The sequence below is a fragment of the Dermacentor albipictus genome, chromosome 2 (genome assembly GCF_038994185.2).
Source record: "Dermacentor albipictus isolate Rhodes 1998 colony chromosome 2, USDA_Dalb.pri_finalv2, whole genome shotgun sequence".
Classification (NCBI taxonomy): domain Eukaryota; kingdom Metazoa; phylum Arthropoda; class Arachnida; order Ixodida; family Ixodidae; genus Dermacentor; species Dermacentor albipictus.
In genome coordinates this window covers 13,275,840-13,301,607 of record NC_091822.1, presented here as the reverse complement: position 1 = coordinate 13,301,607, position 25,768 = coordinate 13,275,840, and the positions used below count along the sequence as shown (strand labels likewise).

The 25,768-nt window shown below is 46.0% G+C and overlaps 1 protein-coding gene and 1 long non-coding RNA gene across 2 annotated transcripts in view; one reads left to right on the top strand and one right to left on the bottom strand.

Moving 5' to 3' along the window:
* Positions 1-1,288: 1,288 nt before the first annotated feature.
* Positions 1,289-6,403, top strand: LOC135910891 (uncharacterized). The gene is made up of 4 exons (XR_011511677.1): positions 1,289-1,672; positions 2,895-3,054; positions 4,535-4,657; positions 6,292-6,403. It is a non-coding gene; the product is annotated as an uncharacterized lncRNA (long non-coding RNA).
* Positions 6,404-9,869: 3,466 nt separating this feature from the next.
* Positions 9,870-25,768, bottom strand: part of LOC135910892 (uncharacterized) — a 257,520-nt gene continuing 241,621 nt past the window's right edge. Inside the window, exon 6 of the mRNA XM_070532769.1 lies at positions 9,870-10,022. Within this exon, the coding sequence (XP_070388870.1) occupies positions 9,996-10,022 (27 nt within the window). The 3' untranslated portion in view covers positions 9,870-9,995. The remainder of the gene's footprint in view (positions 10,023-25,768) is intronic.

Genomic DNA, 25,768 nt, shown 5'->3' with positions numbered 1-25,768 from the left:
AAACCTTGGTCTAGATGTTCTAGGAAGGCCCTGCACAACCTTTAAGGAAACTTGAGCTACATCAATAGATTATTTTTCTAGATGTTCATCATTGCTTTCCATGTGTAAATATATGAATTTGTTGCTTAGAAATTTTGTCCACTTTAGATGGACTATTAGGTTCAATAAACAGAACTGTGATATCATTTTTTTATTTCTGATTTACAAAAAACATTATACTTTCATTTCCGAGAATTTGCGTTTTTTGCCAATTCTTATTTAACAAATTGACGACAAATAAAAATTCGCAACAGTCACTAGATCCTTTTACTTTTCGATGTAACAAACCTCATCAAATATGGTGCAGTGGTTTCCGAGAAAATCGATTTCTCCTTTCCCCAGGTATTTAGATAGGAGCCTTCGAGCTAAGCTTCCTCTTAAGGGAGCCAGTTGCTCTTTGGGGCTCGGATTAATGTTACTATGGCCTAGAGCGCCATTTGTGTACTCCGTTAACTTGTTGACTGCTGCTTATTGACTAGTGTATGAACGTCAACATATTTTATTTGATGCGATAAAGTCGCAATGTAGACCAGATGCCCAAGCAGGAAGTTTGCTCCCTTTTGGTTTACTTTGGGCAGAGGAGCTGTGCAATAACCAGAAATGTTTTGGACTGCATTGTGTGCAGTAATGGTAGTGTTGCACAGCACACTTTCCATCATTACCGAATTTTTTGGTTGTGATTGGCTCTTGTGAATGGCTCCTTCCTGCAATATTGCGGGAGGGAGTCAATTGTGGTTGAGAATTTCTATCAGGATCGGGCTCAAGTCATAATAAAAAGTGGCCGTGTGACACCGATGCAACATCAGAGCCTTTCCTCATTTTTCATGATGTTAACACGAAACATGATTGGCACTACCACTTTAACAATACAGTACCACCTCTTGTTACACATGCTGCCATTATAATTGGTAGCACGGCAATTCCTGATTGAAATATTTGCTGCATTTCAGTAAAGAAAATGGTTTGGCAAATTTAATCTGATTTCCCTATGAAAAAAACTTGCCTGTGCTACCTTTTGACATTGTTTTTCGCATAGCTTATAGATATAGTGCCACCACTGTGCGGGTTTTGACTAAAAGTGGACAGAATGCTTGGCAGAGCAATGTTTTTGGGTTCCCAGAGCCCAACCAATGAACTCAGTATAGCAAAGGGGCACTAAAGAAGCTTATTAAATTCTATTTTTTATTGATTCTCTTTTAATAGCAAAACAACCACTCTTGTGGGCTTGGCAAGGATGAAGAATGGGTGACTATACTGTGCTGAAGTTCCACACCAGTCAACTGATTTTGACAGTTGGCTACGAGCTAGTTATTTGTTTATCAATGAAGGACTGCATCACACTAAACAAACCAAACGAAACCTGACAACTGCATGAATATTAACTGATCAGCCAGAGTGTCCTCACACATTTTCTTCGTGAATTTCAGGCATTAAGCAGGTCATCAGGCTTCTACAAACGGTAATCTTGAGAGTCGAGCACCTGGGAAGCCAACTAGACGTAATAAAAGCAAAGCTTTGTGACCAACAACTGCAGCCTGAAGCAGATTTGATAGAAAAACCATTTTGTGACATCACGGAGTTCGAACTGTTTGATCAAGGCCTCTCAGAAAGTGATGCAATGAAGTCAAAGTTGGTAAGTGTTTTAAGTGGAGTATTGTTATACACGAATTTGATAAGCGTGAGGTTGACTGACATATCTCACGGTATACTTTTCCATGTTTCTGTGTATGAAATAAGCAAGTATCCTTGCTTGTATATGTAGAAGGTTTTATGTGCGCTGCAGTTCTTAATTCCAGGTAGAAAAACGGTTTTTTCTTAATGTACCCAAAGGCCCTTTTACAGGCATTACATAGGGGGTTACACATTACATAACACCACGGGGAATAAATAATGAAAATATACAAGCGTGAAATGTACCTGGCTTTTTGCACTTAAAAAAACGATATGTAATGTATAATAGCCATATCTTAAGGGACTAATTTTGTGAACAGTGTACTTCTATATTCCTCAGATCCAACATAACACAGTACCTTTCAAAGTCAGTATTTATGTCAAGTGGTCTTTTGCAAACCTGAAAATGGCTGTTTCCTTGAACAGATGGTGTGAGCAATTACTCATATCAGCAACTCGTGTGCGTGGACAATGAGCCCATTTCTACAGTTTTCTAGTGGCATTACCACTAGAAAGCTTCTACGTGCCACTATGTATTTGCATGACTACATATCTAGTGACATTTAAAATGTACTGCACATTCATAATTTTTGTCATTGATGGTACAGCAGTACATAATGTACAAAGTTTCAATCTTCTGAAAAGCTGGTTGCTACAAAAGGATTACACGCTTGACATATGCTGCCACCTGCACTCGGTTTTCCATTACACCAAATATATTAGCCTATCACTTCCGGTTTATTTATGAGAAGGATGAAAGTTGTCCATGGGTGTGGACAGTCAGACTGAAGAGGGTATAGCAATGATGCTAAAGGTTTTTTCAGTGCCATTGTAGTGCTTAAGTGCATAAATGAAATAAAACAAGACTACTACTTTGCCTGTCATTTGGAATTGCATTGAACTTTTTTGTGGGATACTAAGCGCTGACCTCTGAGGTATAAAACACCGATGAATACATAGTGCCATGCTAGAAACTTGTAGCATGTTTGGTATAAGATGTAAATCTTGTTTAGGATTCTTTATGCTTTAAAATCTGCAAACATGTTTTATTGAACCTTGCACTGCTGCCTGAAACTCGCTTTCACTCAGTGGGTGGCTTGAAAATTCACCTGCTATAAAAAATTGCTTAGTGTTATTTGAAATGTTGGTATTCCTGTATTGGTATAAAACCTTGTAAATTGCAGGTACGGGAACTCGCCGCCTTAGGAGGAAGAAATGTTAGTTTCTCTACGCGTCGCATTCTTGAACCCCTGATGACCCAGGAAGTGGCTGTTCAATATAGTTGGCTCGGACAAAAAGGAAAGAAGAAGTTCTTGTCGTTGACAGCCTGCGACTTGATATATAGTAAGTACACTTCAGTATCCTGTTTCTGCTTTTGGCAAGTTTCTTCCCCTTCACCCTGCAGGGAAATGGACTTCTAGCGTTAAACTACACACATAATGTAGCTTTCAGCAGGTTGCTGTGGTGCACCAGGATAGTTTTCTAAGGCCCTTCAATGCCTTACACCTTTAAGGAGTACTTCTGCTATTGACTTATAGTCATTTTTTAATTTTGTCTCGACAAGAACTGCGTGTGCACATTGCCTGAATACCAAATAAGCACACATTAAAGAGAGCCTGTGTACGATTGAGCCACTTTTTGTGAAGAACCACATAGGTGCATCATGCCTAATATAAATTGAACAAGTGCTACCTGTTGGCTGATAATATAATCAGGAGGGCTACACTGGGTGCACACAACACCTTACTCACAGATTCACAAGCAGCATTCACAAGCCATACTCACAGATTCACAAGCAGCATGCCGCAACTACCTAAACGGCAGAATCAGCCACAGCGCGCTCCGCATCCTCCGCTCAAGTGGCAAAACCGTCAACAACCAGGCCAAACACACGATAGTTTGGGTGCCGGGACATACCGACATTACGGGAAATCAGGAGGCCGATAGGATAGCTCGAGGGCACGCAACAAACCGAGCATCCAACATTCCCGACCCCACTGAGGAACCCGAGCCGGTAGCCCAAAGCTATTCAGAGATACTCAATTACTACAGAGGCATCAGACGAAAATACCCACCCCCTCACAAACAACTAAACAGAGAAGACGCCGTAGCATGGCGACAGCTACAAACGGGAACATTCCCGTGCCTAAACATGCTCAGCAAGATCTACCCCACGCAGTACGAGAGCAAGTGCCCATGGTGTGGAGACAAACCAACCCTATATCATACCACATGGGCTTGCCAGAAAACAGAAGGGCTAGCCATAATAAAAAACCCGAGTGCGGAACAGTGGGAGAGGATGCTATCCAGCGACACCCTGAAAGTCCAACAAGGACTAGTAAGGCGTGCACGCAGGGCAGCTACCCTCAGCGGAGCCCTGGACTAGGGGAACCGACCCTGGAGAGAAGATGGAAGACTCCATCTGATGCCGCAAAAATCACTGCAAAATAGAGAAAATAAACGTTTTTCATCATCATCATCGAAGGACATGTGTGATTTCTAGCCACATGTCTGAAACATGCAAGTTGTGAAGTTTGAATCTTTCTCCACTATTAAGCCGACACTATTTGCTCTTGCTATATAAAATATTTCATCACTGGCTTGCTCATAAACCTTTGCCTCCCATCATGGCCAGATAAGTAACATAACTGAATTAAATGCATATTCTGGAATATTTTTATTGACAGCTAATATACAGCATTAAATTGCGTAAACTAAACTGCAAGCCACTCATCTTTTGTTACCCTTTTTGTTACGACCCTGCTCTCTTTTATGCCATGACTGACTGTCAAGATAACTACAGAGCATCTCCTTATTGTTGCAGAAAGTGTTAAGTGCACATTTGAAACTGTAAAAAGAAGTGAAGTTGAGGACGTTGTAAAAACATGGCTCAGACACGCTGGGGAGAAGCTTAGAAAGAATAACAAACAGTCTGAAAAAGTCACAGGTGAGTATTTCTTCTGATAGGTTCTCGTAATTATTAAATTTAGGTTTCCACCTAATAACATTAACCTATTAAATATATTTCAAAGGTTTTCCTGCAGCTGATCTGATAAGTGCTTAAAAATACAATCTGAAACATGATTACGTTGGACAGTTTAACATTATTTAGTGGGATAAGCATACAGGCTACAGGTTTCTTTATGCTGGTACCCTTCTGTTTGCGTGAAGTGTCCACTTGCCGTATTTATTCGAGGAGAAGGCGGGGCATTTTTTCTGAAATCCTCAGTCTAGAAGTTACCCCTTACCTTATATGCGACGCTGATAGATTAAGTGACTTATTCAATATGGCGGTAGCGGCGCCACATCTCTGGTGATCCTAATTTTAGACATCAGCGAGAGGTGTAGCAACTAATAAGCTTTGGCACGTGAGCCAGTATGGTATTCTGTGCGTACATTCCATACTTAGTATTTGAATATAAAATTTAATAATACAGATGAAGTGTGGGTTTACGTGAATTTCTCCTTCAAATGTGGCTTCTGTGGCAGCACGCACCACACTGCTAGGATACCACACCATAAGGCAACATCCGCATATAATCCCAACTGGTCATTCAGTTTATTCTGCTAGCTTTCACCGCCGACACCTCCGGAGTAAGAAGAGGCGCTGTGCTTTTTGGTATTTCTAGCGAATGCCGACGGGTCTCAATAATTCGTTGGCTACTGTATGTCACCTTATATTATTGTTCATACTAGATTTTTTTTCTTGGGCGCCCCAACTGCACCCTCACCTTATAATCGAGTAAGTATGTTATATGCTTAGAACTACATAAAGTTTAACTAGTTAGTTTGGTAGGGGTTCGTTGTGACAGAAGGTAAGGCATAGACATGAACACACAAGAAGAGAACCAGAAAACTCAAACGGCACTTGTGTTGTCTGGTTCTCTTGTGTTTTGTATCTCCACGCCTTACCTTCTCTCACGAAGGTATATGCCTTTACTTCCTCCTCATTGAGAGTTAATTTCTGAAATCTCCTTTTTAATTGAAGAGTACACCTTGAATCGCCAAGTTAAGTTACTGGCATGTCTTTTCACTTGGTTCCCTAGTTTCTCTTGTAAAAGTAAGTCAGAGACGCTGAATCTGTGATTCATTGTGTGTCTTTTCTAGAGAGAGAGAAAGAAGTTTAATGACACGAAATGCCGAGAGGTCGGCCTGAGGTATATTCCTCTAGCCAGCTACTCGGCATTGGGGGAAGGGGAAGTGGGAAGGAAAGAGGGAAGAAAGAGGTGCATGATGGGTGACGATGACGATAGAAGGAAGATGTAAAACATATGGCAAACAATTTGGCATGCTCAAAGTCTGCAGTCCAGGCCCGTAATTTTTAAAAAGTTCAGTAATGCCTTGATGGCCTTGAAACTCGACTGAGCGTCTGGCCAAGAGCCTAAAATAACATCCTCCGACAACGGTGCGCTGTCGAGACGCGTAAGGTCCTTGACCAACCTATCACGCTCTTCCACAAACTTAGGGCAGTCACAAAGCACATGACCTATAGTCTCAGTCACATTGCACACCTCACAGTGTGGAGACTCGGTGCGTCGCATGAGGTGCACGTATCCGCGCGTAAACGCTACCCTTTTCTAGAGCTGCTGGAGTGACAACGCAGGCCTCACTGAAGTGCAGCATGTTTCAACCACAGCACGGAGGACTTTTCTTCCACATTTTGCTGTTTTAATGATAATTTCGTCATTATAATACTCATTTTTACTTTTCCGTTCTTTAATATTTAAAGATTGTATTTTAATGCCTCATTTTCTAGTCATTTTTAGTCAGTTACAGATTATTACTCATTTTTGCATTGCTGTAGCAGGAAGACAATTTTTTCGCGCATTAAGAGTGATGCCTTATGTATTCATGTTTTTTATAATAAATTTTATATTTAAGCTTTTGCGAGCCTTTCTTTTTGCAAAAAGAAGTATGTTACGCATTGCGTTGTGATGTGTACATGAGATATTTAAAGAATAGGTCAGCAGTGACATTTACACGAATGATTCCACGGTACAACACCACCATATAATCACATTCATGGATTCTTTAGAAGTGGACGTGAGCACGTCTTGGTAACATGCCTTAGTGGACCGGAGATGGTCCTGGCAGAATGTCAAAAGAATGTTCACAGTATGCGATTTGGGGAAAGAAATGGATTTGGGTCGGCAGTGACATTTACACATGTAATTCCATTGTACAGCACCAGTATGTAATCACATTCACGGCTTATTTAAATGTGCATAGGCACATCCTGGAAAGGTACTGGAATGGTCCAGAGATGATCCTGGCATTATGTCCAAAGAATGTTCACAGTATGTTCTTTGGACGGAGAAATGGATCCAAGTAGGATCAGTTGAGGACATTTTAGGATGGCCTGAGGATGTTCAAATATCCGCGATTCCACATCCTGCGGACAACCTCAGGATGTCTTTGCGTTGTCTGGGCGAGACATCATTATTGGCATGGACTTCCTGAACCAAACCGACGCAATCATCGACCGGAAGTCGAAGTCGATAACACTGTCGGAAGATGAAGCGATACCGTCGGAAAAGCTCTCGTAGTTACCACACCTTGAGCGTGCTCGAAGATCAAGTGAGCATTATGCCTCGCTCCAGCATTGTTATTTCCGTCGGCACCAAAATACCCGAAGACGTACACGGCGTCATCGAGGGCGAACAACGTCTATTGCTCAAACGCGAAATTCGCGTCGCAAGAGGGATCGCTCGACTACACGGAGGGGAAACCGGAAGTGATGCTGGCCAGGAGTTCAAGCACATCAGCAAGGGAACGACGATCGCGTACATTGACGAAATTGTCGAAACCTGTAATACGTTTGTTCTCTCGGATTCTGCCGCATATACCATGACGACCATACTTCCCGAACCAGACTTCGACATAAATCCAAGTCTCCCAATAATTAGGCAGCAACAGCTCAGAAGTCTGCTCCAACGACACAAAGGCTAGTCCAGAGCACGGTGTAAAAATATTATAGGATAGACGGACTTGAACGGGTGACAACTTACGCTAGCCGGTCGCTGTCAAATACGGAAGGTAATTATTCTACGACTGAAAATGAATGCCTCATCATCATTTGGGCTACAGCAAAAATCCGCCCTTGCCTATATGGCAGGCCATTCAAAATCGTCAGCGACCATCACGCGTTGTGTTGGCTAGCGAACTTAAAGAACACTTAAGGACGGCTCGCGCGGTGGATTCTCAGACTGCAAGAATATAACATCACTGCAACCTGCAAGTTCGGACGAAAACACTCTGATGCCGACTGCATATCACGCACCCCCATTGACCCGCCGCCGCAAAAAGACGAGGATGACGACGCCTTCCTCGGAATAATAAGCGCGGAAGACTACAGGAAACAACAACGAGCAGACGCAGAGCTAAAAGGCCTGGTCGAGTATTTGGAAGAGAAAACTGGTGTTTCCCCTAGGGCATTTAATCCAGGATTGTCTTCGTTTTCACTTCAAAACAACCTAATATAGTAAAGATCTTTTCACTAGTCCACGTCAACTGCTTTCTTGTTGTTCCCTCAACACTTCGTCCAGAAGTACTACACGCCCTACATGGCGATCCGACCACTGGGTACCTGGGATCCTCCCGGACGCTATCGAGGGTACAAGAAAAGCATTACTGGCTGCGCCTGACCGCCGATGTTGCCTCTCACGTCAAGACATGCCGAGACTGTCAGCGACGCAAGACATCACCGGCAAGGCCAGTGACATTACTAAAAACGATCAAGCCTCCTTGCAGAACATTTCAGCAGATCGGGATGGACTTGTTGTGACCCTTTCCGACGTCAACATCCGGAAATAGGCGGATTGTCATGGCGACGGACTACGTGACCCGCTTCCCTGAAACGAAAGTTCTGCAGAAAGGTAGCGTAGCCGAAGCTGCGACATGGCGCCCCAGAAGTCCTCATCACCGGCAGAGGTACGACCTTCACAGCGGAGCTCACCCAAACCATTCTGCAATACAGCCAGACAAGCCACAGGAGTACAACTATCTACCAACCCCAGACGAATGGTTTACGGATCGCCTAGATAAGACCCCCGCCGACATGCTAGCTATGTACGTCGACGTCGAACACAAAACCTGGGATGATGTCCTGCCATACGTAAGCTTCCGCTATAACACGGTGGTGCAAGAAAGAACACAGATCCCGCCGTTCAAGCTAGTTTACGGCAGGAACCCGCCGACGACTCTCGACGCCATGCTGCCGCACGTCAGCGACGAAGAGAATCGACTTCGCCACCTATCTCCAGCTCGATCGCCGAAGGAGTCCGACAGCTCGCCCGCCTGCGGTTCAAGAACCAGCAGAGGACCGACAGCCGAAACGACAACCTTCGACGACGCTACGTCGAGTACCAGCCCGGCGACCACGTTGGAGTTTGGACCGCGATACACGGTCGAGGACTCAGTAAGAAACTACTGCGCCGCTATTTCAGACCCAACAACATCATCCGGCGCATTGGCGTACCTAACTATGAGGTCGTGCCAGACGGCATTTCGCTATCACAGCGGCGCCACTCAAGACCTGAAATAGTCAATGTTGTGCGGCTTAAGCCGTTATTCCAGCGCTAACGAACTTTGCGACATAGCTGAATTTCAATCTTTTTTTGGACGGTGTTACTTTGGACTTTGCTTCTTTGTTGCTTTTATTTATTAAGTGTCCTTTTGTTTGTAGCTTTTCCGTTTGTTTTGCAGCATCGGGACGATGCTTTTTCAAAGGGGAGCATTGACACGTGTACTTGTTTGCCTTTTTCGTGTGACCGCTTTACACCGTTTAACAAATCATAGCGCTGAGCTAGGTACGCGCCCGCACGTATCGGAGGTTTCTCGAATGTTATTGATGGTTCTTTTTGCTGCCTATTGGCACCGAACTTTGTATTCTGATTCCATGCATGCGACAGGCGAATGGTGTAGAACGTTCTAGAAGGCACGCGGACACCAGGGATTACTGGTGTGTGCCAAGGACCGCATGACGACGTTCAACGAACTTACACAGTTCCACCGCCTGGCTCGAAGGACTTTCCCACCCCCGCACTCGGGGCTGAGCGGAGCGGAGGCGGTGCTGTTCAGACAATTGCAAACTGGTTCTTTACCCACCCTAGTGTTAATGACTCATCTATACCCTAGGGCACACAGTTCAGGGCACACAGTTCAAAAATCAATGACAAAGCCACAATTGCCGTCATTTATTCCAAGCTCCGTGTCGGCAGCCACGGCATGCGATGCCCGCCCCTCTGGTTTCCCGACGCGGGCGCGAGCTCAAAGGGGCTCGTGCTTCACTTGAGCGATTCTTCGTAGCACTTCTGCAAACGAGAGAGAAGAAGAAGAGTAAGAGTGCGGCGTGCTCGTGAGCGTCATGACAGCACTGGTGCGCTATGCTGCTCCAGAAGTGGCCGCATCCGACTTCTTTTTTGTCTGATTAGTCACGATTTATTTTCAGGGTTGCATATCTGCTTTTGCACTGGGAAACTTTTTGCCCTAGAATATTGAAAGCATTTCGAGGCGTCTACTACTCTTTCTGAACGACACCGATTCATGCCGTGTGCACGAAATAAGTTGATCTTGTTATTTTAGCCACCTTATCTTTTCGGATGCAGTATTAGGATAATCGCCACTTTATAGACAGTTGCTCACTTTTCTACTCACATTACTAAACTAAACGCAGAATAGAATATTTATGCGAGAAAGTATTTATTTCTCTGTTCACTAATACTACAATCATGTTTGCAAGTACTTTGCAGGATGCACATACACGCACATAGAATATAGGATATATATATTCTGATCTGGGGGGGGGGGGGGTATAACGAACACATACAAGTACAAAGAACGAATACACGCACTAAAATACTTACAAATATTTTGACATAATCAACTGCGAAAACGAACATGGGTAACATAAATTATAAAAATTAAGGAACAACAAACAGGCTAATTTAAGCGTGATTCAGTTAATGATGGTCATTCTTGTGTTCAAATATCACCAGTAAGGGTTTGTTCCATTCAGAAAAAGTTCCAGGGGAAAAGAAATAACTAAAGCAATTATTTCTCTGGGAAAACGTTATTTTGAACTCATAGTCAGTCTTGTTTTCTTGTGTCTCAATGCTGTAGTGACAATTTACTGTCCGAAACAATAAGTTCAGGCTACAGTTACTATTTCTGGGAACAACAAGGGGACCCGCTTTACATGCGTTATTAAAAGACAACTCCAAAAAGTTCTGGAGTGTTGTCAAACGTTCTCGCGAAAACAATAGTGGCGTTGCCGTTTCTCGTTCGCCGTGTTGTCACGTGCTCTACGAAGCATCTTCAAAAACATCTTTAGAATAGCGTGCGGAGCGCCTGCCACAATTTTGTGACACGAACTTTCCTACAATGGATCCTGTAGTAATTGATTATTATGGTATCGCGGGCCTTATTAACAATTTAAAGTTTTCGTCATCGTGCCCTGTCAATGGTGTAAACGCAGTTTTTTTAAAAGTACGGTTGCTTACTCCACCATTTTTTTGTATGAACATGTCGCTCAGTCTATAATTTCTGGTGTGTTGCCTTGTGATTGGAAGGTGGGCAAATTAGTGCCGTTGTTTAAATCTGGTGACACTCATTTTGCGCTAAATTATAGGCGAACATCATTGACCAGTGTTCCTTGTAGAATTTTTGAACGTGTCATTTATTCTTACCTGGTTAGCTTTCTTGAAGCTAATTCTTTTTTCACATCTCATCAGCATGATTTCAGGAAGGCATTCTCCTGTGACACGCAATTAATTTCATTTACTAATGACCTATTAGTAGCTCTACACTGGGGACGTTATATTGATTGTGTATTCTTAGATTTGTCTAAGGCTTTTGACCTTGTCTGCCATGAACTACTTTATCTTAAGCTCAGTAAACTAAATCTTGGCTCTAACATTCTTGCTTGGATAAAGAACTTTTTGTTAAACCAACCGCAATTTGTAACTTCCAATGGCTACGATTCTTCTCTCTGTCCTGTGCCTTCAGGGGAGCCTCAAGGGGTGCCTCCTTGCACTCCTTCTTTTTCTAATTCACATAAACGATTTACTTGATTGTGTTAATTCCGCTTTTAGGCTTTTTTTTGCAGAAGCCGGTATTGTATATCGCATGATTTCCTCTGATAATGGCACATCGCTACTAGAGACTGACCCTAACAATATTTATGTTTGAGTAACACATGCAAAAATGGAACTCAGCGCAACGAAGTGCAAAATAATGAAAATTTTTCGTAAGCTTTCCACTAACGCTTGTGAGTATAACATAAATGGTTCCCCTCTCAAAGAAACGAGTACTTACAAACACTTAGAGATCCACATTCATTGTAACCTGTCTTGGCAACCACACATTCATTATAATGTCAGTAATGCTAACCGCATGCTTGGGTACCTGCGCCGTAATTTTTCAGTGGCCCCTTTTCCTCTTAAACTCCTTCTTTATAAACTTTTGTCAATTCCACACTAGAATATGCAGCAGCTGTGTGGGATCCATTTACTGAAAGTCTCATTAATCACCTTAAAGCTGTGCAGAATCGTAGCTTACGCTTCATTTTTTCCAACTACTCCCGTCTTTCCAGTGTTTCATCTATGAAAACAGCGTTACAGCTTCCATCCCTTGCCTTACGCAGGAAAATAGCACGTATCTCTTTATTTCACAAGATTTACTACAATTACTCTCGTCTTAAGCAGGAATTAGTTTCCCACCCTTCATTCATATCACCTCGTATTGGACATTGTTATAAAGTGCTTGTTCCTAGTTGTCACACTAACCAGCACTTTCATTCTTTCATCCCTGAAATTTGCAATGATTGGAACCACTTGCCCCCTCCACTGCATCTTACAGACCCCAGTGACTTTAAGAATGTGCTTGAATATGTTACCTAACATTTGCTTTGTGTTCTTTTATTTTCTATTTATTGTTCCCACTCCCTTCTGTACCGCCCTATGGGCACTGAATGTATTCAAATAAATAAATAAACACGTAGTCTCTTAGGACTTCCGCGATCGAGGTGCGCACGTAAGAAACAAACATTTCATGGCCTTTTTCGCTCAATTTCAAGTTTCACGATGTTGCTTTTAGAAACATCAAAGATCCCATTATACGTTTTAGTTTCACGTTATACGTGCTCACGCCAAGACAGCCCAAACCAAAAGGTGCCTTTATTCTAAACAACTCGCTTTTATACATTTGCACTGCTGGTACATTTGCACTGGTGGTTTATACATTTGCACTGGCAATGGAAACGTAATACATAACACACTGAAGAGACAGCTGCCGTCGGTGTTCGAAATAACATTAATTCCCCTTTCATGAAAAAAACAAGAAGAGCTTGTCAATAAACCTTAAACATATCCAGAAAACACGATGAATCTATATTAGGCGCACTTCAAGAAGACTAGAATTTAGTATTAAGAAAGACAACAAACAAACGAACATTCATTCAGCTGCCAACATAGTTTCCAAATCTGACTTGGGGCTTTCTGTCGCGGGCACACCTACGAAGCACGATTCAACTGTCCGGCTCCTCACTTGTAGGCATTGACTCCTGCCGCTCGTCTTGGACAGAAGGGTGGCTAGGCTGTAGAGGCTGAGAATTTGGTGATTCTATGCTGCCGTCAAAAACTAGCTGAACTGCACTGGTAGAAGGTCTGGTTGCACGACTGGTTCCTGCCAGACCCACTTGATTGTCATGTCTCACTTGGGACAGCAGAGAGTTCTGAGGCATTCCAGGTTCGCCCATCCTCCAAGCAAAACGACCAGCGCCCTATTCGTTTGGGATATTCAGTGGCAGCCAAAATCTAGGTGTACACTTTGGACCTAGAACAGCTTTAGTCACTCTTACGTAATGCCCCAATCGAAATTTTGGCTCTTTGGATGCCCTGCGGTGGTTGGCATTCAACTTCCTCTTTTCCTGGCACTCTTCTACGTGACGCCTGAGCCGCTGCATTTTCGTTGCGAGATCCCTGCGCAACTCGAGTTTTGGCAGAGCAATAACATCAAGTGCTCTCGTCATTCGCCGGCCATGAAGCAAAACAGCGGGCGACAACCCCGTCGAGCTATCAGGTGTGGCTCTGTTGATGTCGAGGTACTCCATTGAAGCAACCTTAACGGGACGCTATTGCAGCAGTGCTAGCTGGATGTATATCTTCCGTACCCGGTGAACTTTTTCTCAGATTGTTGACATGTGGGTGAAATATCGCAGAAAAAAAACATGGTTAATACCTCTAGCTTCCAGGCATCCGCTACCTTGCCTCGGTTATACATACTCGGCGATACATACTGTGAAGTTGTAGTACACCAGACGTGCTATCCACCTTTGGATACGCAGGTCACGGTGACCGGAACTGTGAGAAACGAATAGTGTCACTAGGGCCTGGTAGTCTGTTTTCAACGTGGAGTGCCTGTGCCACAAATACACGTGCCATTTTTCACACGCCTAAAGGCATGCCAACGCCTCACGTTCGCTAGCCGAATACTTCCGCTCAGCTGCGGCTAATGTTCGCGACGCAAATGCAACTTGTGTTCGTGCTATATCCCTATGCTTCCTGCAGCAATGCCCCAAGGCCATGAGCGGACGCGTCGGTGTCTACGAGGACCGGAAAGTTGGGGTCAGACATGTGCTGGACTCGGTGGGAGGCGAGAAGTTTCTTCACTGGGGCAAAGCTAGCGTCAGTAGGTGCATTCCAAACGAGTGCCCTTGCGAAGAAGGCGACGCATTGGTTCTACTTCCTGGGCTAGGCGTAGAACGAACCTTGAATAATACTCGAAGAAACTCAAAAAGGAGCGCAACATAGTGGAATCTGAGGTTGTAGTTGGATGCAGGGTTGCTATACCTTCAGCACTAACGCGATGCCCAAGGAATGACACCTCACTGAACGTTGAATGTGCATTTCTCATTCCGCTAGAGCCCCGCCTCCCCGATATGACGAAGGAGCTACTTGAGGTTCTCCGTGTGCTCCTGCTCGGTATTCACACTTGTTTAAATCTGTGGAGGCACTTGTGTGGGATGAATGTTGTAATGGCCATGCTCTCCGGATGAACTTGGTATGCTGATGCTAAGTTTAAATGCTGCGGTCTCTTTTGCGTATACAGGGGTCGAAATAAGTGTGACGCAACAATTATTTCAATGATGTCCGCCGCATCCAAACGCTTCAGATCGTCGAACACTGGCTCTCGCTGCGAAAGGGGTAGCCGCCTTAGCTTCAGTGTGACCGGAGATACTACCGACTTTATTTTGACCTTGTGCTGAATTCGCCTTGCTAGTCCGAGTTCTGGCGAGAATAAATGGAAACGTATGACGTTCAGTAGTGCTGAAAGACCCATTCGGGCGGTATCCTAAGGAGAATTCACATCACTCACATCACAGCATTTTATTTTCCTTAAAGACCCCTTTTGGGGTGTTACATAAGGGGCGGGATTTACAAAATGCAGCCGTTAAGAGAGGTCAAAAATGTTGATGACTGACTACAAATTCGTGAACAACACGTCATGGAAGTAGACGCGAGTTGATTTGCATCAGCGGACGGATGCAGGCAGCGAAGTTCTTCACCCCTATCTGCAGCCGGTGAGATCGCATAGCGTTCAACTCAAGCCGTGTCGTGTCTTTCGGTGTAGCATATAGGTAACCTCGGCTTGCCCTGAGCTGTGAATCACGCGAGCACGGAATGAGCCAAAAACTGAAATCTTCTGCGTTGAAAAGTCAAACAGCGTGACGTAGGCTATGCTGAGCCACACTTTCTCTTGAAAAATGTTTCGGAGGTGCTGTTCTGCAATAATTTACGCGGCAGAAACCGTATCGACGAGAAGCATTGCGCTACGCGTTAATTCAGGGCCGCTCGAAGTCAGAAGAGCAACGTACACACTAATTAGACCCCTGGGCACGGAGCAGGTGGGCGGAGTACGTGGTCAGCCAGAGCCACCGTAACTTCCGCTTGCATCGTCAAAACGTCTAACGCATCCCTCACGCCGCGCAGAGAGACAGACATGCCCCTGTGTGTTCTCAGAACTCCGGCCGAGAAGCTCCAGCGGAATGGTAAACGCAATGAAGCAAGGTGCGCCCGCACACGCGCAAGTATACGACTCCGTTAGTTCAGATGCAGAAACAATTGTGCGCGTGCAGCACACACTGCAGCGCAGCGGCGCAGGCGCCCAGACGTGATGCTGCGGGAACAGAAGGCCGACACTAAGCAACGTCGACAAAACCCTGCAGTTAAAAAGCGCCAAGCGGATCACGCCAGCCATGAGCATGTTGCATTACGGGAACGCCAGCTCAACACAAGGCGACGAGGCCAACAATACCCTGTAGTTCTAACTGGCGCTGCTCGTGGACATCAATTTTTTATTGTTCATGTGTCCACACAGGCCACACCAGGCGTGTTTATTGATTTTATTTATTTATTCACAATACCTTAGAGGGCCCAGAGGCCATTGAGTAAGGGGGACGAACAAGGATATTATAAGAAATGCAAAATATACAGGTCAAAAAAGCGAAAGGCAAGGCATTGCACAGGGCTTGTACAAAAAAAGCTGCAACAAACATAAGGGCAAAGTGCAAAAAATAATTGAAGTATACAAATACAGCACAAATGTCCGACACATGACTCAAGAAAGAAATTAATAAAGCAGGGGTTTACAAAAACACAATAGCCAAGAAGTGCGATATTTTATACAAGACAAGGTTTAACGTCACGATATCACTTGAAAATATTCGCGCAGCTGATTATGGAATGATTGATGGTTGCATGTGGATGCAATATTATTGGGAAGATTATTCCAAAGAACGATGGCAAGTGGAAGGGCTGATGAATTGAAGGCTTGTGTCCTTCCATATATGCGCTTGATGCTGTACTGATTATGTAAACGGCTCGAAATGCCTGACGGTGCTTCTAGAGGTAACGCAGATTGCCTGGTGCAGTGGCGATATTTATGAAATAAGTATAAAAGAGCGATTGAACGACGAATATGTAATGGCTCAAGAGACATATCACGTTTTATCTGTGTTACGCTCGAAAGGGGACTTAGTTACGTGTAATGAAGGGAGCGGCTCTATTTTGTATGGATTATAGTACGTTTACTAGATAGTTTTGATGTGGGGACCAAATGGATGCTGCATATTTTAGCTGTGGCCGCACAAGTGTTAGATAGGCCAGTTTTTGAACACTGTTAGACGAATTCCGCAGGTTCCTGCGCAGATATCCCAGTGTCCTTGAAGCTTTCGCACAAATCGTGTTGACATGCGTGGCCCATGAAAGATTATGCGTGAGGTGAATACCTAAATACTTATATGATGATGCCTGAGACAATACCGTACTATCTATGAGATACGAGAAGTTAGAATTGGTACGCTTGTAGCTAAAAGAGATAACCTTGCATTTATTCGAGTGAAGTGTCATTTGCCATTTATTACACCAACTGGAAATTAAGGTCACTTTGGAGGGCGAGATGATGATCCATGGAATCAATGGAGCGCTAAACGATGCAGTCATCAGCAAAGAGTCGTAGACGATAAGATATGTTAGCGGGCAGGTCGTTAATGTATATGCGAAACAATAAAAGGCCAAGAACGCTGCCCTGATGTACACCTGAAGTTACGTCACAGAGTGGTGAAGTAAAATTGCTAACTGTTGTAAACTGTTGGCGGAAAGAAGGTTAGGAATCCATGACAGTGTAAGATAGTCTAGACAAATAGCAGATAATTTTGAAAACAAACGGGAATGTGCAACGCGGTCGAAAGCTTTAGCAAAATTTAAAAAGATGCAGCCAGTTTGTAGGTTAGCGTCCATGTTCAAATGCAAATCAGTCGTGAATTCTAGCAGTTGAGTATCACAAGAAAACCCTTTTCGGAAGCCATGCTGTTCAGAAAAAAGAAGGAATTAAGTTTCAGGTGACTGTAAATGTGAGAAGCGATAATGTGTTCGAATAATTTACAGCTAATGTATGTCAGTGAAATTGGACGGTAATTACCGGGTGAATTTCTGTTTCCACTTTTACCTAGTCCTAGTTTACCTAGTCAGCTTACATTTACTGCAATTCACACGGCTACTACAGCTTCGATGCTCGCACATCGCATTCATTGCTTCGCTGTTATGGTGAAACTGTGATTTTATTATTAGGTGCCAAATTGTCAGGTGACGCAAGCACCAAGGAACGCGCGGCAAAGGATCACTTTTCCAACACGTCCCTGTGCTTTGCCGTGCGTCCTTTCTTGTCCCCCACATTTCCGTTTACCACACTGCATAAGCATGCGGGAGGTGGCGCGAGGAGGTAGCCGCCGTAGCCACGGTTTATTTAGGCCGGTCAGCCGTGGTGCAGCGTGATCTAGGGAGCGACCGACACCGCGGCCACTCAGGTCGAGCGCGCTAGCGTTTTCTATTCTCGCGCTCCCTGCACGTCAACTCATTTTCTTCGCCTCCTTTGGAGGCGATAGTCGCGCCGCTACAGGGCCCCCCTCCTAGTGCAAAGCGCGATTGAAAGAAACTGCAATGGTAAAGTCCAGGTAAGGTGTGCAGATTGTTTCGTCGTTGGTAGTGTCCGGTTCACGCATTCTGGGAGAGATGTACCAGGTAGCACCGGCAGCATAGGTTGTGAGCGAGGCGCAGCCTCAGTGGTGTTGTAGTGAGAAATCCCGACCTGCCGCAGGTTCTCGTTGGTCTCCGGGCCTGTTGAAGCAGGAGCTACAAAAATAGACCATCTGGTAGCTTGGGACTTGCGTGAAAATAGCGCAAGTGTTGATCGCTCACGATGTAAACGTAGAAGTGACGCTCGAGCCGATGAAACCAGATGGCATAGTTGCTCCTGTAAAACTTCCGTAGGCCACGTATCCGCGGAAAGTGTGAGCACAGAACATTGGAAGGCTCGTCTGCGGCTACTCGCGGCGAAATTTCGAATACCGATAGCATAACGGATGCGGTAGTCGCTGAAGACATCGCGAAGGCTGTGCTTGTGGCGTCGTCGTGCTTGCGAGAGAGAAATATGCGCCTAGTGAAGTCGGAGCCTCTGAATCGGTTACGACTGAGGTGTCCCCGAACGGAAAGCGGACAGCTTGCGGGAACGTACAGGAAAGGAAGGCGGTGGGCCTTAGAGTAGCTAGAAGCGCGTGCGTTCAGCCCAGTGAATTCTTTGGAGAGAGTCGTCGCGTAGCTGCCTTTGATCTGGGGAGGAGGCGATGGGTTGAAGCTTTGAACTTTAGACTGGCGCGTGCTGACGACCTGCACGGGAGAACGCTGGCGATGCGGGACGGCGAGACACAGATTACAGGATGATTCAGATGGCGAGAGCGGTTGTGATTGAGCACTCGAGGTGATCTAGTGAGCAAGGACGACTGCCCGCAAGTCGTCGTTCAAGTCCGGGCCAGGGGTTTTCAACCGGAGCATGGGACGCAGCCAGAGCCTGGAATCTTGTTGATACGGAAGTAGCCGTTCAGCTGGATGAATAAGATTTCCGGAATGTCGAAGTAGAATTCCCGGGCACAGAAATACCGCGGGACGTCTGCCGGACGGCGTAAGGACACGTCACTCGCCTTGGTAGAGTCGGTGCGCTGACGCTGGCATGGTTGGGCTCATTCATCCGGGTCACCAATTTGTGCATTGACACTGGCGCGATTGGGCTCGGTCGCCCGGATCTCCAATTTGTGGGAGCCGGAGCGAAGAGATGTCCGCCGTAGACACGGTTTATTTAGGCCGGCCAACTATGGTGCAGCGTGATCTCGGTGGTGGACGACACCGCGGCCGCGCAGGTCCAGTGCGCCAGCGTGTTCTACTCTCGCGCTACCTGCACGTGGGCCAAGTGTTCTTTTTCGACTGCTTTGGAGGCGATAGTCGCGTCGCTACAATCACATAAACCAGTACGGGGCGATAAACAAAACTAGCGCCGTGCCTTTCGTGTATCTCTGTGTGAATACCGTAAAACGACTGCCGTTTTACTGAAACAAACTTTTTCTTTTATCCTTAATTCAAAACGTACTTTTATTTTTTGGCGAGAGAGAGGGAGAGAGGGAAAGAACCTTATTTCTTAGAGCATTGCTTCACTGATTCCAGTTAGCGCGCATTCAGGCTAACACCTGTCCTATATACATTGGAAATCTTGGGCAGAGATTATGCGTCACAAAGTGGTGGCACAATATTTTTTTTTCGCCTGCTTCGTCACATAACTATGTGTATGTTAGCAAGCGACAAATGATTGAGTGTCTTAACATGCCAGCCTGTGCGTCATTGATGCTCAACTATTCTCTCTCTACGACGGCTGTCTGATGCTTTCCCAAACCTTACTGCTCCTATCGGGGCATGTAGAACTAAATCCAGGGCCAACGAATGCAGTTGAACGTGACCAAATAACAGACATTGAAAGGATTCTATTAGAAATGAAAGCAGGCCAGGAAACTGTGTTTGCGAAGTCAACGGAAATTACAACAAGACAATGTGAATTAGAATCCAAAATTACGGGCTTAATAGAGAAGACAAACAATGTAGAAAGTTGTATTGCTCGGGTGGAAAAAATGGAAGATAAATTTATGGCTAAAGTAGACGACTTGTAAAATAGAAGCCGCAGACAGAATCTGGTATTTTTCAGGTTGCCTGACAGGGAGCATAACGAGACGTGGGAGGCGTCTGAAAAACTAATTAGTTGGAATATGCAAAGATGTGATGAAATTTGACGATATTTCGGTTGAACGGGCTCATCGCATAGGAGTTTTCAGAGAAGGCAAAAACCGGCCCATAGTAGCATGCTTTTCAAGGTGGAAGGCTGGAGAAAATGTCTTTAAAAACGCTTACAGACTAAAAGGCACTTCATACAGCATCTCTGAAGATTTCAGCCGAGCCGTACAAGAAAAAAGACGTCAGCTTTGGAATTATGCGAAAGACAAAAGAGAAAACAAAGAAAATTGTGTTCGCTTGAGTTATAATGAATTGATCATCAATGGGCAAACGTTTGCCTGGGATAGCGATATGCGGATGCCAGTTCCACTTCGGGCGCATGCGCGACTGGACAGAGGCAAATGACGCATTCCGTTCCTCCGAAAGATAACTCAGCACGTTGCTCGCAGCCTGAACGGCTCTCTGTCCTGCTTGTAAATTGTCGCAGCATAAAGAAGAAAGTCGATAACTTCATGTCTTTAGTTGCCACTGTTAAACCTCAGATTGTGATGGGCACTGAATCATGGTTAGACAAGACTGTACCTAATACAGAAATATTTCCGCCTGGTTTTACTGTTTATCAGAAAGATAGGCATGGGCATGGCGGCGGAGTATTCATTTTGATATCAAATGCATTGTCAAGTACACAAATTTTATTTGAAAACAATTCTGAGTCTGTCTGGTGCCTTGTGAAATTGCCTAACGGAAACAATGTAGTGTACGGGACATTCTCGCCTGGAAAGTCGGAACTCCTGCTGTACAGACAGGCTAGACGAGGTGCTAGGGGACTCACCCCACTCAATCAGGTGCCAATTAGCGTTCGTACCAGAGATGGGCACACCATCCCGAGAGTAGACTTTATCAAAATACTAGGGCTTTCAATAAACTCAAAGGGATGCAACGCTAAGACTATAGCCCAACTCACCACGAAAACTGAAAACATTATTAGATTAATTATGAGAGTGTCCAACAAGAAAGGTGGCATATGCGAGGATATACTCCTTAAGGCTCACCATGCTTTCCTCATCAGCCATGTCATTTACATAGTGGCGGCCCTCAATTGGACGAAAACAGAAATGGATAAATTAGACACGCTTATGCGCAAAAGTATCAAAAGGGTGATCGGCGTGCCAATCACAGCTAGCACAGAGAAAATCATGACATTGGGAGTGCACAACACAACTTCGGAATTAATAGAAGCACAAAGATCAGCACAAATAATTAGATTATCAAACTCCAAAGCAGGCAGAGGACTTCTGGATGCGGCAGGCCTCCGTCCTAGCTTCAATCAGGAAAATATCACGCAACTTGATATTCAGACAAGGAACTCCTTTATTGTAGACCCTTTTCCAAGAAATTTCCACCCCTCAACACAATAAAAGTCGAAGGTTAGCGAGGGCTAGAACTTTCTTAAAGAACATATCCGGAACGGAGACCTTTGTTGACGCGGCGCGACAAGCTAGTGCCAACAAGTTCTCCGTAGCCATAGTCAATGACAGGGGAGAACTTCTCTCGCCAGCCTAGCTGAAAACCTCCTCGGTTGATGTGACGGAACAGGCTGCTATAGCTCGCGGATTACTGGACTCAAAACGCACTACGGTGTACACGGACTCCCGCGCAGCCGTTAGAGCGATCGCATCGGGATTGATAGCCAAAGAAGCAGCCAGGATTCTAAACGGCAAACACCCCTCTGACATTGTTCACCACATAGTCTGGTTCCCAGCTCACATGGGACCAGACGTATTAACAGGACACCTGAACCCCAATGAGATAGCCCACGACCGTGCGCGAGGTTTCGTATGCCGCGACGGGATGGCGTCTCGGGTGAATTCGGGAGAGCTCGTCCACAGTGATCCACTGGTTACTTTTCATGAAATCACCTCTCATTACAGAGGGAATAGGCAAAGTTTTCCTTTCCCCTATTAAAAGCTCAACAGGCCACAAGCTAGCACGCTTCGCATGCTCCAGACGGGGTCCTACCCCTCTAGAGGCTTTTTGAACAAGCTCCACCCGGACATCGATCCACTCTGCCCATATTGCGGCACTGAATTTAGCTCATTAAATCACATGCTCTGGCAGTGCCCTGTGTTACAGGATTTTAATACAGAAGACTGGACGAAGGCCATCACAGACCTGAGACAGGACATCCAGCTCCTGGCTGTCCAGAGGGCCCGTGAACGAGCGGAGAGGCATGGCCTCTCTGTTCCAACATGGGACTAGCCAGCGGCTGGGTAGCGACCTGCAGGTCCCTGCTTAGCTCCTCAGGACCCCAATAAAGTCGTTTGCTGCTGCTGCTGGCACGTAAAAGCCTAGAATTTTATAAATTTCTAATGCGGTCACAGAGCGCCAAAGACAGGTCAGACAATAACGGTGCATTAGACAAGAATATCGGGATGCCTTTCTCGTGACATGAAAATATTGCCTTCGAATTCTATTAACTGCGAACTTAGACAAATCTTCAACAGGTCAAGAAATACTTTTACATTAAACCCGCACTCATTCTGAAATTTCACCATAACGATACAAGTCAGGAGCCATCTTTAAACAACGCGCGCTGGTTCGTACGCCCTCCAAGAGGAGAACGGCATACTGGTGAAAAATACGAAGGTATTATGGCACGCGCATACGCCGCACGCAATCGCATCGTAAGTGTCCGTTGTCAGAGAATGCAAGAATACGTAAAGTGACGCTCGAGACAGAAAGAGAAGAAGGCATTCCCATCTCCTGTTCGAAACGCGGCAGTCGTCTTTTTATTTACTCCCCGGGCACCAGTTAGCCCACAATAAATAGATGTGTCAGAACCCCTTGAACTGTTCGTTACAATACCAATTATGTCAATCGTCGACCCAGCAGCAACGACAACTACATCCTGCCATACGTTAAAAAATGGTTTCACAAAGCAAAAAGTTGTGCTTACGCTTACTTGTGCTTATTTCACAGGATTCCGCAGTTTGAAGCACGCAGCCATCGCGACAATCATCGGCAAATTGACTAACGTGGCTGCACTGACAAGCGGTGTGGACCGCCAACAAGGAACCACGTCTGCCCCGGTGACTTGAAAAGAACAACGCATCCATGGTGGCGGCTACCAGGTAGCGGAGACGGCTAGCAAATGGACGCTTACTTCTGCTTATTTCACAGGCTTCCGCATTCAAGCATGCGGCCATTATAGCAGTCATCGATAAATTGTCTAACGTGGCTGCACTGACAAGCGGTGTGGACCACCCACAAAGTACCATGTCTGCCCCGGTGACTTGAAAAGGACAACGTACCCATGGTCACAGCCACATGGCAGCGGAGGCTGCGAGCACAGTTTCAGCATGCGGCCATTACGACAGTCATCGGCAAATTGACTAACGTGTCTGCACTGACAAGCTGTATGGACCGCCCACAAGGAACCATGTCTGCCTTGGTGACTTGAAAAGGACAATGCACCCATGGTACTTGGCAGCGGAGGCCGCGAGAAGTGTGGACGCTTATATCTGCTTATTTCGCAGGCTTCCGCAGTTTAAAGCACACGGCCATTGCGACAGTGATCGGCAAAATAACTAACGTAGCTACACTGACAAGCTGTTTGGACCGCCCGCAAGGAAACATGTCTGCTCCGGTGACTTGAAAAGGATAACGCACCCATGGTCGCAGCCACTTGACAGCGGACGCGGCGACCAGAACGGGCGCTTACTTCTGCTTATTTCACAGGCTTCCGCGGTTTCAAGCATGCGGCTATTACGGCTGTCATCGGCGAATTGACTAACGTGGTTGCACTGACAAGCTGTGTTGACCGCCCGCAAGGAACCATGTCTGCCCCGCTTACTTGAAAAGAACAACGCACCCATGGTCGCAGCTACTTGGCAGCGGAGGCAGTGAGCAGAGTGGGCGCGCACGTCGCATTTCAGCGCATTTCACAGGCTTATGCAGTTTCAAACACGCTGCCACTGCCACAGTCATCGGCAAATTGACTAACGTGGCAGCACTGACAAGCGGTGTGGAACGCCCACAAGGAACCACGTCTGCCACGGTGACCTGAAAAGAACAACGCACCCATGATCGCAGCTACATGGCTGCGGAGGCCGCGAGCAGTGTGGACACTTATATCTGCATATTTCACAGGCGTCCACAGTTTAAAGCACGCGGCCATTGGGACAGTGATCGGCAAAATGACTAACGTAGCTGCACTGACAAGCGGTGTGGACCGCCCACAAGGAACCATGTCTGCCCCGTTGACTTGAAAGGAACAACGCACCCATGGGCGCAGCTACTTGGCAGTGAAGGCTACGAGCGGTGTGGGCGCTTCTGCTTATATCACAGGCTTCCGCAGTTACAAGCACGCTGCCATTGCGAATGTCATCGGCACATTGACTAACGTGGCTGCACTGACAAGCGGTGTGGACCGCCCACAAGGAACTACGTCTGCCCCGGTGACTTCAAGGGGACAACGCACCCATGGTCGCAGCTACTTGCCAGCGTAGACAGTGAGCAGGGAGGGTGCTCATTTCGGCTTATTTCACAGGCTTCCGCAGTTTAAAGCACGCGATAGTCACCGGCAAATTTACTAACGTGGCTGCACTGACAAGCTGTATGGACCGCCCACAAGGAACTATTACTGCCCCGGCGACATGAAAAAGACAACGTACCCATGGTCGCAGCTACTTGGCAGGGAAGGCCGCGAGCAGTGTGGATGTTTATTGCTCCTTATTTCACAGGCTTCCGCATTCGTGCACGCGGCCATTACGGCAGTCATCGAAAAATTGTCTCACGTAGCTGCACTGACAAGGGGTGTGGATGCCCATAAGGAACCACGCCTGCCCCGGTGACTTGACAAGGACAACATAACCATGGTTGCAGCTACTTGGTAGCGGAGGCGGCGAACAGAATGGGCGATTACTTCTGCTTATTTCACAGGCTTCCGCAGTTTCAAGCGCGCTGCCATTGCGACGGTCATCAGCAAATTGACTAACGTGGCTGCACTGACAAGCGGTGTGGACCGCCCACAAGGGACCATGTCTGCCCCGGGGACTTCAAAGGGACAACGCACCGATGCTCGCCGCTACTTGGCAGCGGAAGCTGCGAGCAGAATGGGCGCTTACTTCTGCTTATTCCACAGGCTTCCGCCGTTTAGAGCATGCGACAATCACGACAGTCATAGGTAAGTTGACTAACGTTGCTGCACTGACAAGTGGTGTGGACCGCCCACAAGGTACCAAGTCTGCCCCTGTGACTTGAGAAGGACAACGCACCCATGGTTGCAGCTACTTGGCAGTGGAGGCGGCGAGAAAAATGGCGCATATTTCTGCTTATTTCGCCGGATTCCACAGTTTCAAGCACGGGGTCATTGCGACAGTGATTGGCAAATTGTCTAACGTGGCTGCACTGACAAGCTGTGAGGACCACCCACAAGGAACCATGTCTGC